The following is an 18,405-nucleotide window of genomic DNA, read 5'->3' on the forward strand; positions in this document are numbered from 1 at the left end:
TCTTCAATTAAACACTAAGAAGTCGAAGTCTTACTACAAATGCAATGATGCTGAGTTACATTTCATTCACCTAGTTGTTCCAAATAACTTAAAACAATTGTGCAAAGTTCAAAATGAAAACAATTGTCTTGTTCAAAATATTGTTATCTGGATTGAGTTTATGCTGCATCATTTGATTCTGTCTTCTTCAAAATGTTGTTCTCTGGATTGATTTGTTGCTGCATCATTTGCTTCTGTCTTTTTCAAAATGTTGTTCTCTGCTGCATCTCTGCTGCATCTACTTCTGTACATTTCATTTAGCTTCAAAAAGTTACACTGTCAGCACACACGTTACCAAAATGTTGTTCTCTGCTGCATCTACTTCTGTACATTTCATTTAGCTTCAAAAAGTTACACTGTCAGCATACATGTTACCAAAATGTTGTTCTCTGCTGCATCTCTGCTGCATCTACTTCTTTATTCTTGGTTTGAAGTACCTGCACACATGTCAATAAAAAGATCTTCCGCATTCGTCAGGATCGGACAATAAAGACATCGATTGCGTAATGTTACCAACAGTTTCACTGTCAGTTGTTGGGTTATTACTGCAACTACCTTGCTCTGTTACTTCTGAATTGTTATCCATAGTACTAAGTGCCTCTACTAATTCACTTATAGAACTAGCATCACCAACATTTTGGACATATCTTACACACTCCTTCACCAGTTCTATGTCAGCGTTTAGATACTCAGGTAGTAAACCAGCTGCTGCTAGTTTTGACTTGTGCATATGAGGCACAGGATAATCATTACAACCTTTACGTTTCATTATGTCTAACATGCATGCCTGCAAAGTGATGAAAACATAGTTAAGCTTAATGACTTCTAATTCTTCATATGCTTTCATGGTATTGTCAACAAGGTCCTTCAATATTCTGGACTTTTTCTTTTGTTGAAGAGATTGAATGGCTCTAAAAAACCCCAGGTCTAGTACATTTAAATCTGGTGAATTTGGTGGTTGATGAGTTAATTCAATCTTCCACCCATCTTCTGTTGCAGCCCTTCTGAAATCTGCATCCTTATTGGTTATATGGGGTCTAGCATTATCTTGTTGTATCGAGAATGTGTTTCTTTGTAATTTGATGGCCGGTTTGCTTTTATTGATGGCAACACTTTGTTGATTAACATATCTCTTGTAACTGCCTTTGTGATTGAGTCTATGCTCTTTGTTTCTATAGTTCCCACACATCTATTTTTTGATTTTCTTTTGGCTGGCACTTCCATCACAAATGGCCATATACCCATCTTTCCATCAGAAATTACTTCTTTGTTGGGACCATATTTGGGTCTAGCAACAGCACACATGAACATAACTTTTTGAATGAATCTTTTTGATTGGACAGTTCTATGTGGTCTTTTTTCTTTTTTCCCTACATAAAATCTTTGACTAGGTTTGGTAATAAAAAACCATTTTTCATCCATATGAATGACATTACTCTGATCTTTAAAAACAAAGCGTTTGGTGTTTTTATCATATTGTAAATGTGAAAGACAATACATTAATCTAGCAAGTTTATTGTTTTCTGTCAAACCTGGCTTGACTGCATTAGTATGTGAGTCTATGAGATCTGTTGCCACCCATCTACAAACAGTTGATTGACTTACACCCAAACCTTCAGAAAGTTCTTGTTGTGTTGTCCTCTTACTCAAGTCAATACTCTCTAGCTTATCATTGTCAAACTTGTGCCTTGTTACCATTGATCTTCCTTTCAGTTTGCTCTTCACATTAATAGCTTGCCCTGATGTGTGTTGCTTCTTTGTTGTATTCCAAATGTCGGTTATGGTCTTCCTACATACCCCAAATTGTTTAGCCACAGCTGACATTGCACCATACTTGGGTTTTCCTTCATTACTTTGTTCTAATAAAAGCTGAGTTATTCTTGATCTTTCATTGTTGTTTAGATTTTTTGTCTTCATTTATGAAATTTATTTTTTGTTTTGGAAAAGGTAAGAAAGTGTTTGTTTGTCTCTATGTTAGTAAATGAACTTTGCATTTATACGACAATGAACTTTGCAGAATGTTTGAAATTATTTTGGCTCCAAAATGAAATGTGTGAAAATTTGGCTCCAAAATGAAATGTCTGAAAATTTGGCTCCATTTGCATTGATGTAACTTGACTTTGACACTTTGGTTTAGTTGAAGGACACCAACTTGGCTGAAAATAAAGGAGGTGCCCAACCAAAATTCTGAAGTCCTCTTATCCACACTAATCTTCAAATTTCCTTCTTTAATGTACAAGTAACTGCTTAAAATCTGTAACTTTAGACTTAATTATGTACTTTAATTAATTATCGAATGTATTTTTATTTTAAATAGAGGCATGTCTCTATGTTTATTGGTTATTCAATAACCCGGGTCTGTAAAAATAATGTTAACGCTGCTGTATTTTGGACGGAAGTCAGTGAACTGAATTTTGGAGGGAAGTCCAAAGTTTGACTATTATTAATGGTGTACAAATTTTTGGAGGGAACAATTATGCTTAATCACCTTTATTGATTTGCTTTACAACTCCTAATTATACTACCCTTTCTCCACTCACCAAGGCCCACAAGAAGTACTTTATACAATATTATACTCCCTCCTTAATCCTTGTGCAAACAAAGAAGAGGAAGAAAATAGAGGATTGGAGGGAGTATATAGTTTTGGTTAAAAGTATAATATAAAGATACCTTGACGAAGAATATTTATGGAAATTACATTAAATTAAAGTAATTAAATTCAGAAAATACAAGAATATAGTGATTTTCCTTAAAATTAACATGCCCCGCTTATGGAATTAATTAGTATCATCATAGAATTATACATTAAATTAAATGTAGTAAAAGTAATAGTAGCAGCAACGAGATTAATAAAATTAACAGTATTAATGTGGGAGTAGTGACAGTTATAATAATGATAGTGGGAGTAGTGGAAGTAACTACGAATGTAATGAAAGGAACAGTGGTATCAATGAGAAAAAGTATGAACAATTAAATTACCAATCGACTCAAGGAAATATTTTATTTATTTAAATATAGGCTGGATAAAATTATTGGAATAATGAATTTAACAGAAAAAAAATAGAGAAATTAGTAAAAGAAACAATAGTAACCACGGGAGTAGTGAACACAATGATATTAAGAAAAAATGTCGTGAAAGTAATAATATTAATAGCGTGGTAGTGAACGTGTCTCATAATTTGAAAATAAATTTTACATTTCATCATAATTACAAGATATGTCGTAGGAAAATATATTACAAATAGTAAACGTGTGAGTTAGACAAACTCCAACATAGTTCATTTCATTGAAAATAAAGTTTAACGGTAATAGAGGTAGCGCGGGCGAAGCCGGGCACCAAACCTAGTATTTATCTTAAATTTGAAACTGATCACGATAAGAAGCTAATACAAGTTTAATTAGTAAGTCTTTCTTAAAAGAGTCATATCCGTTTTAATCTTAAGACGTATCAAGTACATACCACTTGTGTATATAAAAATATATAGGGAAAATCAATATATATCTATTTTTTTTGGATGACGAGGGAACACGCGGCCGCTATTTTTGGTGCGCATTGAGTAACCTCTGAGTATACGTGATAGTCTGCAAACCACGGAGACCAGGTTAACCACCATTTTCAGAGGGTGACAGACTCGAAGTCTATAAGATATAGCCTCAAACCATTGTACCTCTACAATATTAAGACGGATAATACCGTCTTATATATGCATAAATAGTACGGAGTATGTTACTTGATACGTTTTTAGCTTAAAACCGATAATACCGTTTTAAATAAGAACTAGTGTAGTTCCCGTGCTATAGCACGGTACTTTTTAGATTTATTTTATAAAGAGATATTATCAATTAAATTATTTGCATAAATGAAGTATACTTTTAATTTAATGTTATAATCTACTAAATATAATATTAATAAGAGGTTGAAAAAAAAGTTTACTACCATAAAAAGACATTTTAAGTTAAGTTATTTTTTTACTATTAAAAATAACACAATAATTTTATACCGTTACATGCAACTAATTTATGACATTAATAGTACAATTATTAAGTTAGTTGTATAATTTTATTAAAAAGCGTATTGACCTTTAAACGAAAAGCAGTAAAAACTATTTCTCGCGTCGAAAAAGACAATTTACGAATTATTAAAATAATGTTTTTACTTTTTAATTTCTAATAGAAAATACATAAGTGTTTTTACATCCTTCAAAAAATAATCCATATTACTAAGACAAAAATTTACATAATAAATAATGATGATTTCTTACAAAAGAGGTAACATATAAATATAATATAAATTTAAATTTATACGAAATCAAGTTCACTCATCTAACTTATAATATAATGGAAAAATTACAAATAACCACCACGTATTTGCGTATTTTTACAAATTACCACCACGTATTTGCGTTTTTACAAATAACCCCCAAACTTCAATGTATATTCCCCAATCACCACCGTATTTTTATCCCGAACATCGTTTTTCTTATTTCCCGTCTCGTTAAATGACGATTTAGGTGAAATACCCAAATTACCCTCCAATACTCAATACAAATTACCAGTTACAACCACACTAATTACCCCATATACATTTCATTTTTCCCAATTTAAAAACACTAAATTCCCAAATTCCTCCTTCAACCACCAGTCCGCAATCCATCAAATGAATGCAATCCTTTCAATATCGATGTTGAAGATAATAGGGTAATGAAGATGAAAGCTCTCTTAGTTCCACTACTTTTTTTTGGAAAATATTAAAGCTTTCGGTCCTTCTGATTTTTCCACCACCATTGCAAAAACACCATGATTCACTCAATACCCTCATTTTATTTTGTTCTAAAAGTTTCGAACTTTCAACAAAGTTTGTTAAATTGAGTTTGGATACTTAGATCCAAGAATTTGTGAACATTTTAAGAAATTGGCTGTTCTTCAAAACATAAATTGTAAAATGGGTTTCAATTAATTATAAAGGTGAAATTTTTGAATAAAATTTGAAGGGAGGACATACAAAACTATGAAATAGGTTTAAATTAATTATAAAAATGAAATTTTTATATGAGAATTAAAGGGAGAAAAACAAAAAAACTATGAAATGGGTTTGAACTGATTATTAAAGGTGAGATTTTTAAATGACATGTTAGTTTTGAGCCCATTTTCTCTCCATTTCCTCAAAAGAAATGGAGAGGCAAGTACCTATTAATGGCTCGGATCGTATATTGACAACATCTAGCGGTTCTAAATTTACGCATAAAAATAAAGGAAAATGAGGGTGAAAGAGGAAATTATTATTCAAGGAGATTGTGAGAGGAAATGGAGAGAAAGGAAATGGAGAGGATCTCCTCTTGTTAGTTTTATGGTTCCTTACTTCCTTCACTCAAAGAAAGGACATGGAGAATGTTCAAAGAAAAGGTTTGGAGTGTGAAAGACTGGAAGTGAGTGCAACATTAACAACGTGAGGAAATGACGATGAAAGAAAATGGGGATTAATGATATGAATTTGGGGATTTAGGGTTATTGAATTGAATTGGTGAAAATGAAATGTGTATGGGGTAATTAGTGTGGTTGTATTGAGTATTGGAGGGTAATTTGGGTATTTCATCTAAGTCGTCACTTAACAAGACGGGAAATAAGAAAAACGATGTTCGGGATAAAAATATGGTGGTGATTGGAGAATATACATTGAAGTTTGGGGGTTATTTGTCAAAACGCAAATACGTGGTGGTAATTTGTAAAAATACGCAAATACAAGGTGGTTATTTGTAATTTTTCCTAATATAATATGTAGAGTCCAAAATTATGGGCTATTAATAACTTTTGCTTTGATAGAAAAAGTGGGTTACGTATAAGGTCCACAATTTACAATCCATCAAATCTTGTTGTGTTAGTAGTATCCAGAAAAATAGGCCAAATTAAGAAGTTTCTTTAGGCGGAAAAACTAAGAGAATTTTTATTCTCTTAGTAGTAGGGGATTAAAAAAGATTTTTATTAAGTTTAATACGGAGTATTGCGCAAGCCACATATGGACACATAACAGCCGTGGGCCCCACAGATATTAGTGTATGTCAATTGTCAAGAGGCCAACCCAGGTACCAAACAAGTTGGCGCCCAAGAATCGTAGTCATCATTCAACCAAAATTTGCGAACACGTGTTTTACACGGTAAATATCATTAACTACGTATTTGTAAAAATTATAAAAATTAGATATTTTTAATGTACTCGCAAAAACGAATCAAACAAGATCCCACATAAATATATTTTCACATATGTATTGAGAGAAAATCGAGATTTAATGTGCACTTGTGAATAGTGTAGAAAATGAAAATAGGTAGGGTGAAGTTGAATGGAGGAAATATTACTCTATTAAGAAACGCAAATTCTTCTTTTAGATGGACAGTTTTTGTCTGAAGTTTCAAATGGGTATATTATATAGAAAAATTCTTGTGTCTTTCAGAGATGCAGTCTTACACTGCTTGCAATTTATTAAAATATTCTATTTTGTGAATTCTTTTGAGTGAAGAGTCTGCATGATCTGAAAGACAAATATTTTTCTATTATATATGTAATCATTTTATAGTTAAATATAACTATAATAATAGTCATATTTGCTGTAAAATGATTATAAAATTACGTCTTATTATTTTAAAATAAAATAATCCATCTGAAACAAGACTAAGTAATTTAAAAACTATTACTTGTAATGTGTGTATCCCTCACCCTAATTTTGGCATCGCTACCCACTTTACTACTTTAGTACCCACAAACACAATCCCACATCATTAGATATTATACGAACAAACTATAGAAATTTATGGAGTGGTGTTTATATTGTTCTTTCAAATACCCGATCTCACCAACATTCCATCACGCTATCCGATAACATGAAAACGACATGGAGTAGAAGAAAAGGAAAGCTCTTAGACCATCCCCAAGCAAGGTTAATTGCTTGGTCATGACCTTGTTTGGTCATGGTTAATGAGCTAATTATGGTACTTAATTGGTGACCAAAGTTGTTAATTTGTGACCAAAGGTCAATTTGTGACCATACTTGAACAAATTGACCACTTTTGTGACCTCCTATATGTCCAAATTTGATTGGTAGAACAATTAAAAAATAAAAAAAAAATGATTGAGAATGTTGTAAAGTGGATAATGATTGGGTTGATGACCTAGGTTGCGACCTTCTGCTTGGGAGGGTGAAAATGAGTCAAGGTTAATAAGGTGTGATTAAAAGTAAAATCGGGTCGCGACCTAGTTAGCGCGACCTTTGCTTGGGGATGGTCTTAGGAAATAAGTAATTGTACATTATTATGTAAAATAAGACGTTTTGGCCAAATAAACTTATAATATTTCAAAGTAGCATTTTATTTCAGCTATTTTATCTACTTAAATACTGTAACTTATTTACCAAACACGTAATATAAAAATAAATTGGTTTGAAATTTTGGTCAAATAAGTTATCTAAATGTCTTGCCAAACAAACCAATTACGTGGCAATGCAATAGTTATACACATTTATATCTGAGTCGATAATTACTTAACTCAAATAAATATATATTTATTCCAAATATAAATAACATATATGGTCACATAGTTAAAACTTCACTACAATACTACATATTTGATTTTGTGACGCCCCATATTCCAAATGTCTTATCAGGACCACTTAAGGTATGGAAACGTCACCATCTCGGTTACCTGAGGCAATGATAATCATAAGACAATAACGAAACAAACTTAAAAGCAAATACGGTTTAAAGTGATTACATGTTAAAACCAAAACTGTCAAACTGGAATATAACATTCCCAAAAATGTCTACTAGTGAAACTGTCACAACTATAAGACATCGTCTGACACAGCGGAAGACTCTTCTAACTGCCACGTGATGACTCATCTCAGCTATCCCATATGCATCCTATCAAACCTGCTCATTAACTGCTCACCATTTCCTAATGGATCACCACAATTTTTCAAAACAAACAACGGGGTCAGTACTAATTACACAATACAAGTCACAACGAAACAAATACCAACGCAGCTCAATCAACACAACAATCCTCCAGTTTCCATAACCAATCTCCACACAACTGACTACACACTAGAGTGTGTAGTCCTGCCAGAGTACCCATCGCAACAAGTACTCCACACCGCCAGTGGGGGACCGCAGCCATACCTCACCAAATCCCCGCTCAACAACCACTGAGCGATAAACCAAGTTTCCTTAATGTGCACTTCCCCTCCTGTGGTGGGTTCCACAGAGGGCGAACCAAGGGCGTGAAGTCACTCCCGCAAGTGACTCCACTCAGCCAGGGACGCACCCCGAATATCACAGACAGTTATACAACAATAATCAACAATATAAACCAACAACCGTCAAGATCAACCAACAATATACTTAATCAATAATCGCAACACAACCACCACACATATCTTGTAACTAATACTGAGTAGGTAAAACCCTACCTGGAAAGCAACACGAAATCAGACGATCAAGCAGCTGTTTCAAAATCTCTCCTCAACGAACTCTCCTCCTATACATACATACATATTATCACTACCGCAACCACATAATCACAAAAACCCCCAAATCCCAAAATTAGGGTTTAACCATACTCAACAAAACGATGAGAAAATCATATGTAGAACTTACCCACGACGCAAGGATCACAACGGTATAAAGAACAATGAAAACCGACACCTCTAGCTCCGAGATTTGCTAATAATGCGAAGGAATGATTCAACGTAACTTGTAAACTTCTCTTGACTATGATTTAGGTTTTGTAAAAGTGTTTTGTGAAAATATGACGGAAGTATATATATTAATCCGCATTATTAACAAACCCGTCGCAAATCACCCGTAACCCGACTTACTCGATCGAGTAAGTCACTTACTCGATCGAGTGACCTTTACTCGATTGAGTGCCAAACTTACTCGATCGAGTGCCCTACAGGCAGACTACTGTTTTGTATAAAATCAAACTTACTCGACAGAGTAAGTGTAACACCCCCATACTCCGAGTGCCTTACCAGGACCACTCAGGTATGAAGACGCCACCATCTCGGTCGCCCGAGGTATGATAATCAAATAGACAAAACAGAAACAACATATTTAAATAATAATTAACGTTTAAAGTGGTTACATGCCAAAAACCAAAACTGATAAAGAGATACAAGTTCTCCAAAACTATCTACTATCAACAGACTATAAAACTATCAATCACGGCGGAAGACTTCTAAATCGCATCGTGGTGACTCCTCCCGATTATCCCATACGCATCATCTCATACCTGCTCAATAACTGCTCACCACCCCCGAATGGATCACCACAGTTTTTAAAACATTTAAACGGGGTCAGTACTAATCACACAATCAATATAGATAACCATAACAAGACACACAGACAATTTGAATCACACACACACACACACACACCAACTCCCATCATCTCAATATCGACCGTCCACTTTGGACCAGCCCGCCGATGTGGGGACCGCAGCCGTTCCCACCTAAGCCCCGCTCATCGTACGAGCGATAACCCCGTCCATTAATGTGCACATCCCCTTTCGTGGCGGGTTCCACGAAGGGCGAAACTAGGGCGTGAGATCACTCCCGCAAGTGACCCCACTCAGCCGAGAACGCATCTCGAGAACCATCACAAACACAACCACAATCACAATCACAATTACAATTACAATCATCATATCAATCAACAAACTACAAAGACATCACCAATATCCCATTATGGGACTAATGCGAGTAGGAAATCCTACCCGGAAAGCACAACACGCAGACGGTATCTACAGCTGTCTCAAAACGCCTCTTCTATGAATTCTCCTCCTAACATATAACACATAGAGACTACCATTCAAATACTGCTCATAACAACCCCCAAATCCCAAATTAGGGTTTCATCAATCTTAACAAAACAGTATATAAATTATATTAAAAGCTTACCCTCGACGCAAGGAATCCAACGACACAAACTACGATGCAAACCGACCGTCTGAACTCCGGGAATTGTCAAGAACGCGATTAGGAAGAAGACTAGTTGCTTTCTCTCTTAAACAGGTTTTAGGTTTTGTGAAAAGTGATTTAGAACAAGGACGAAAGTGTTTAAATACCTTAATCGCGTAATTAACAAAACCCGAGAAAACTCCCCGTAAATAGGACACTCGATCGAGTACCCAAGGTACTCGATCGAGTACTCGATCGAGTACCCCCCTACTCGATCGAGTACCCAACAGGTCAGAAACTATTTTATTTCGCAACTTGCCCTTACTCGACAGAGTAAGGGCTACTCGATAGAGTACCCCAAGACATATAAATACGGAGTATTACAGTCTTCCCTCCTTAAAAGGAACTTCGTCCCCGAAGTTCAACCCATACATAAAAACAACCATACTGACTCGACCAAGACACAACAACTTAGCTAAGAACTCAAAAACTCGACCAAACATAAAACATGAACTCTTAACACCCACTCCACCAACTATGTTTACTTCCTTAACATGGCTCACGATATCGTATCCACCACATATATATCCCTCACGACACCAACTTCATACATAACCAACCACCATCCACTAACACTACTAGCTCCATAATATCATCCACTATCAAATCCAAAATCAAGACACTCCTAGACATCAAACGGAATGTTACATTCTACCACCCTTAAAAGGAACTTCGTCCTCGAAGTTTACTCACACTCATAAACATCCTCGTTCAACTGCCAAGACTATCGAACTCATAACCATCATCATCCAACTGTCAACACTATCCAAATATTCTCACACTCCTAAACATCGAACTACTACCAGTCCGGTCATGACCTTTAACAAAATTAACCACAACACGAATCAACCTTTTATTCGACATCAAGACTCAAACTTCCAAATATATTACCATATGCACACCCATTAAAATCTCTTTTATCACATCCTACTCCTCTTAAGATAAATGTTACGTCCTCGTAACTCACTAATACTAAATCCTAGATACATCTCATTACCCTCTTTACCACCACATGTGCAAGACAACCGTTTATAAACCAAACACTCACCATGCATATATCTAAGGCTCTCTTACTTAAACAATTCTCATACTTTAATTCACTCATCAAACCACCTAACTTATACCTCAAAATCTTTAGCTTAACCCAAAACTTCAACTCTTCCACATTACCGCAACACGACATACCTCTCTATATAAACTATATAAAACTCTCATTGCCAAAAGTATAACTCACGATCCACACTTGTTACGTACACTCACACTGGATCCTCAAGTTCTTTCTTCCATTACCGCAAAACTCATACATAACTCAACATGGCACTAATTCCCCAACATCCGCACTCTTTGTCTTCAATAAAGGATTATGAACCACCCGCATCTTTCGGATCATTACCACACATGTTCTACGACTCACTTGCCATTACCATGTCTCTCTGAAACCTTAACTAGAACAGGATCAAAATTATCAGAACAACCTCTCACAACCGTGTCCCATCAATAGAACATCACTATACCATGACAACAACGAAAACATTTTCAACTCTATTTCATATCATACTCTACCTCATTCTTAACTTAACCCGGTAAAGAAAACATCAATAAGCAAGACAACTGTCTATCTCGCACAAACCGAAACTCGCAGGGGCAACATCAAACAAAGCAACAATCTATGTATAACTGGTATGTACTTTTGAAACTCGAATCATAATCATCCCGCCTACTCCACCACAACCGGTGACGGCATCACAACATCGCCACCAATGACCACACCATAGTGCGAAAATACCCGCATCACAACACTATGTACTGTGCCCGGATCACCACCCGAGGCATCACAACCACATACACCGATAGACATCACAACTGCATACAATTCCCATAAACACTGACTCAGCATAACTTTTCAGACAAGAAAAACTTACTCAAATCCACTTATTAATTCACCACGCAACATATGATATGGATAAACAGATAAGCATCTCATGAACATCATCTCTACCATTTCACGGAATACACGCGTGTTATTAATACACACAAAATTATAACTAGCCATGTTAAATTAATCAAATTATTACCCTTTTGGATATCATTCAATTAGTATACCGTACCCAACATAAATTACAAAACAATCATATAACAACTTTATAATTATCACACCATACCACTTCTTGTGAGGTCAGAACCTCACACAAACATTTATATATAACATAGACCCATAATCACATCCAACCAATCAATCCTGATCACGTAAGTTACCACTCAACCAAGGTTACCTGTCACCCGAGCTTAACTCGCATGCCCCTCATCACATTCTTCCATTCGCATGCCCAACACCTTCTGCCATACATAACCATATAGCTAACACTCACTATGAGAAACCGCCTCCCAAGACTATGTCTTATACCTCCTCACAACCATACTTATCAATTCAGTCTCTACAAAATCAGCCTCTTTAGAATTACCATCTCTCTAACATACCGTCATTCTTAACCATTAGTCAAAAACCATAAAACTACCACTATCCGGACATTGAACCCTTTTCACTCATCTCTAAACATCACGATTTCTTTCCTATCTTTGGTTAACATCCCAAACAACGAACAACAAACCCATCAACAAAATTACCTCAACATTATTCCCAATACTGTCTTATTTGTATTGTCATCTAACTCTCCACCAAAATCTCATATCATGCAGGTATTCTACCAACTTCTTGCTTTCCTTAATTCCTCAAAACTCAAAACTAATCATGTTGTTCTGGAACTTCTATATAACTGTAAACTCAAATCCTCATGATAGTATCATACATCTCGACGATTCCTTACTTTTATATCACATGACCTTGGTGGACATTTCCTTAGTTTTATTTCCCCTCATTCTTTTCTTTTGCCCTTGACAAAATCCCTTATTAACTCAACTCTTCATTATTTCTATCTAACTCTCTAGTGCTCCGGTTACCTTCTCATTGTTCAAGAACTCACATCTCATTATTTTATATCGATATCATCTCCCTCTTCCTTACCATAGGTATCCTCTTATTATGCTATCACTCACCCTTGCCACTAATTTATCCATAAAATCGACGTTCACTGTTCAAACAATTGCATTTCCTTTGTACCTCTCTAGAAATCCAAATTTATTTCATACCATTAATTGCCCAAGGAAGTCACACATTAGTTTCACCTCTTAATGAACCAAATCTCCCAATCTCACTCACTATCCGCAAATCTACGTCGCGACATGCCTCCATTAAGTTCGCTATATACCACTATTTCCAAACGACCTTTCATTACATATATTCTTACTCAACACTATTTCTAACCATCTCCCTCCATAATTCATTATACATCTCAGGTTGCTATTATCCACATCCTTTCTTTCAATCTTTTCATTCTCACGTTCCTTAAACTTACATCATGCCTTGCCCACATTCACTTACATTTTCATTACTCAACATACAATCATGTCACTCATCTCATTTCATCTCAGAAAACATGCTCTATGTCTTAATTAAGCCATAACAATCCCAACACATATAAATCATGTCCTCCCCACCGAACTCATACTCATCATAGGTGTCACTCTTTACACCACAAAGTTGGGTAACTTACGCGTCAAGACCAACATATATGTAGAACAATGCATAAAGAAGCAAAACAACGCCTTTGAATTAAACATAATATGCAACGAAGTCAAAAGATAAGCATATGACCCAAAATAGGGGTCACTAGATCGAGTACCGGACACTCGATCGAGTAAGGGACTTACTCGATCGAGTAGGTGAAGATCAGAAGCACGTAAAACAAATTGCCAGGGACACTCGATCGAGTAACTGACGTACTCGATCGAGTACCCCACTACTCGATCGAGTACCAAGGCTACTCGATCGAGTACCTACGCATTTCTCAGCACTGTCCAGTTTTCGTAAAACAGTCATAACTCACTCATTTCTTGGTCAATTTGGGCGTGTGACCTATCGTTAGAATCGTAAAAGGACAAGCTATCACCTCCAATTGGAATCACGTTAAAATAATTTATGCATCTCAAGTTATAACAGTTTAAAGACAACTTTGCTGTAATTAGACGACATAACTATTCGATTTTCTCTTTCAAACACTTAAACGATAACAATGGTAAACAAAACAACTCAATACTCACAAAACCAGTATCCCTAACCACATGTTACTATTTTCAAAAGTTAAGCAACAAATAACTCGATGCACATATATCATTCAACTTACCAATCACATATTACCCACATGTTTTAATTTTATAACTTTTCGCAACACAAAATATTCTCATACATTACAAATACACTTCGTCACTTAAACATATTCATAATCACAAAATTCATATTCTCATGCAATTGCTACCCCATCTTTTCCAATCAATTCATCATATTAAAGCCACATTGTAAACATCCAACATGTTATTTCAACATCAAATCTACGCATATATTACTTTTCTTTCACATTCTTAGCTTCTCCTTCAACATCCAACAATACACACTTCATCACATTGTTAACAAGTTAACCAAGCACACATATACTCGACAAACACTTTCCCCTGTGACCGGTTCAAAGTTGTAGGGCGACCCCGCGACTTTAGGACGTCTCCCAAGCCTTTGCACTAGCTCCTACAACTTTTACCCCGGATTCATTTTAATTGACTCCCTATGTTCATTACGTTCATTGGTTACGAGTTTCGGGATCGTCGCTCGATACCATTTGTAACACCCCATACTCCGAGTGCCTTACCAGGACCACTCAGGTATGAAGACGCCACCATCTCGGTCGCCCGAGGTATGATAATCAAATAGACAAAACAGAAACAACATATTTAAATAATAATTAACGTTTAAAGTGGTTACATGCCAAAAACCAAAACTGATAAAGAGATACAAGTTCTCCAAAACTATCTACTATCAACAGACTATAAAACTATCAATCAAATGGAAGACTTCTAAAATCGCATCGTGGTGACTCCTCCCGATTATCCCATACGCATCATCTCATACCGCTCAATAATCGCTCACCACCCCGAATGGATCACCACAGTTTTTAAAACATTTAAACGGGTCGATTACTAATCACACAATCAATATAGATAACCATAACAAGACACACAGAGAATTTGAATCACACACACACACACACACACCAACTCCCATCATCTCAATATCGACCGTCCACCTTTGGACCGACCGCCGCGATGGGGGACCGCAGCCGTTCCCACCTAAGCCCCGCTCATCGTACGAGCGATAACCCTGTCCATTAATGTGCACATCCCCTTTCGTGGCGGGTTCCACGAAGGGCGAAACTAGGGCGTGAGATCACTCCCGCAAGTGACCCCACTCAGCCGAGAACGCATCTCGAGAACCATCACAAACACAACCACAATCACAATCACAATTACAATTACAATCATCATATCAATCAACAAACTACAGCACATCACCAATATCCCATTATGGGACTAATACTGAGTAGGAAATCCTACCTGGAAAGCACAACACGCAGACGGTATCTACAGCTGTCTCAAAACGCCTCTTCTATGAATTCTCCTCCTAACATATAACACATAGAGACTACCATTCAAATACTGCTCATAACAACCCCCAAATCCCAAATTAGGGTTTCATCAATCTTAACAAAACAGTATATAAATTATATTAAAAGCTTACCCTCGACGCAAGGAATCCAACGACACAAACTACGATGCAAACCGACCGTCTGAACTCCGGGAATTGTCAAGAACGCGATTAGGAAGAAGACTAGTTGCTTTCTCTCTTAAACAGGTTTTAGGTTTTGTGAAAAGTGATTTAGAACAAGGACGAAAGTGTTTAAATACCTTAATCGCGTAATTAACAAAACCCGAGAAAACTCCCCCGTAAAACCGGACACTCGATCGAGTACCCAAGGTACTCGATCGAGTACCCCCCTACTCGATCGAGTACCCCAGCTACTCGATCGAGTACCCAACAGGTCAGAAACTATTTTATTTCGCAACTTGCCCTTACTCGACAGAGTAAGGGCTACTCGATAGAGTACCCCAAGACATATAAATACGGAGTATTACAGTAAGCCCCACTCGATAGAGTACCTCAAGACACATAAAACCATAGTATTACAGATTTTCACTTACAACTCTTGTTAAACACTTCATATTTGTAATATATTCACTTTAGTGTTTATCTACTTACGCAATACGCTTTTTCCTATGTGGCCTCCATCAGACCATCACCATCTCCCACCAAGCTCCGATTTCTTATTCCCCACCACCTCCTCCACCTACCCACCACCTTTCCTAGCTACCCACCACCAAGCACCAGCCATCGCCACTATGAATTTTTTTTTGGCTATTGTGTTGTGTACGTTATTTTTTAGAACGTATTGCATAAAAAAGTTTCATAGCATTAGGAAGGCAAAATACTTACCGCATACTGTCAAGGTATGTAAGTAATAAATAACATGCCTCATATTGCGTAGCTAATATAATGTACTGGTTTAGAACGCGTGCAACTGCACGGTTTAGATATGGTTGTTAGAAAATTTTGCAATTAAACTAATGGTATTTAACTCTATTTTGAATAAAAATTCTACTATACTCCGTAGTTAATATTTCGTTATAAGAGATAGAAAAGAAAAGGTTCAATACTTTTACCATGAATACTATTATAAGATTTTTATAACTTTTTGTCTAAGACTTTGTTTTTAAAAAGATAGTGTTATTATATCATTACGTTCACTAAATGCATAAGTCTTAACTAATGAAATTTATAATACAATCAAATAAGAGTTGTGTTATAATAAACATCTTTATGTAATGCCAATGTTAAATGCTTAGATCCAAAAATTAAACTGATTTACAGATTACATAATATGGAAAGAAATAAATATTAACTTTAAGTAAAAACTATATATACCGTGCATAATTAAGTAAAATCTTTTTTTTTAAAGAAATGTATTTAAGATATATATGAGAAGAATTTTACAATAATATGAGTAAAACATGAGGTAATCTAACAAATCTTACAATAATATTGTTTGGTTTAAGGTGAGAAATTTTCGTGCTTCAATGATATATCACATGTAGACGCATGGTAGAATATTTCTGTAGATATTTTTTTAGGTAAAATATTTCCAACAAGCATATAATTAACCACATGTTAGGTCCAACTTCTCTTAAAGTAACTTAAAGTTCCCAATTGCCATTTAGCATCGACAAATTACTAAAAATTGTTGACAACATTTCATAAACTTCTCAAATTGCCCCTCCAAACCAAACATTTCAATCAAACTATCGAAAAACAATGGAGTCGACAAATCAAAACTAAAAACTAATATCGAATAACAAACAATTGAAAATTTTAAGATAAGATCCATGAATCGATAAAAGTTATACTAATCGACATAAAATAAATCGTTTTTTCTAGAATGAAAACAACAAATTACTAAGTGAAACAACATTAAACTAATCAACGTAAAATTGGTTGATTTTTTTAGAAAATCAAAACGAAGAATTGCTAATATTGATAATGTAACTAATCGACGTAAAACGAATCAATATATTTTTTTAAGAAAAAAAAAGGCCCAGATCATACACGTCCAACCCTAGGTCTGGACGTGGATGGTCCACGTCCAAACATAGGTCTGGAAGTGGATGTTCTACGTCTAAACTTTTCCTACACTGTCGCATTTTCGTAAAACGGCCATATCTCTCACGTTTCTTGTCTGTTTCGGGCGTGTGACCAACTGTTATAACCGTAAGAGGACAAACCGTCACCTTTAGTTGGAATTACTTCATTATCAGGTCTATAACTCAAGTTATGATTGTTTAAAGTTAACCCTTATTGTATCCAAACTTGTTGTTTGGGGGTGGGATTTATATTATTGGTGTTTTTGCTTCTAAACCTTTGTTCTAATGCTCGTTTACCTTGAATGGTCATTCGTGATAGTCGTTCAAAGCAGCGAGTAAAAGATTGAGCCAATTAGTTATTTGCGTTAATTGGTCGTTTTGATTTGTTTGGTTACGTTGTCGTCATGGTAAAAATTGTTGGTGGAAGGTGCGATGATTAGGGGATTAAAAAAGCACAGGTCATTAAACCCATAAAGGGCAAAAGAAGATGAACGCCGGTTGCAAAGTGAACATCCAAAATCAATCGTACATTTCTTTTGGTGTTGATCAGGAGTATCATCTACCGATATTTGGGGCAATCTCCTTCGGGGTACTAAAAGTAATTTAATGGGTTGACCCCTCCCAAATTTGGCTTTTTCATTCGCAAGAGTCAGGAATCGAACCCTGACCACTTGTTTGAAAGATGGGAACCCTTACCACTCACACCAGCCAACTTTGATAA

General features: G+C 35.7%; 1 protein-coding gene across 1 annotated transcript; it reads right to left on the reverse strand.

Annotated features, from left to right (window-relative positions):
• Nucleotides 1-487: 487 nt before the first annotated feature.
• LOC141600811 (uncharacterized) lies at nt 488-1,956 on the reverse strand. The gene is made up of 2 exons (XM_074421065.1): nt 1,281-1,956; nt 488-1,050 (listed from the first exon to the last, which is right to left on the reverse strand). The coding sequence occupies exons 1-2, from the start codon at nt 1,954-1,956 to the stop codon at nt 488-490; spliced, it is 1,239 nt and encodes a 412-aa protein (XP_074277166.1).
• Between the last annotated feature and the right edge of the window lie 16,449 nt (nt 1,957-18,405).

The sequence above is a fragment of the Silene latifolia genome, chromosome 9, assembly GCF_048544455.1.
Source record: "Silene latifolia isolate original U9 population chromosome 9, ASM4854445v1, whole genome shotgun sequence".
Taxonomy (NCBI): domain Eukaryota; kingdom Viridiplantae; phylum Streptophyta; class Magnoliopsida; order Caryophyllales; family Caryophyllaceae; genus Silene; species Silene latifolia.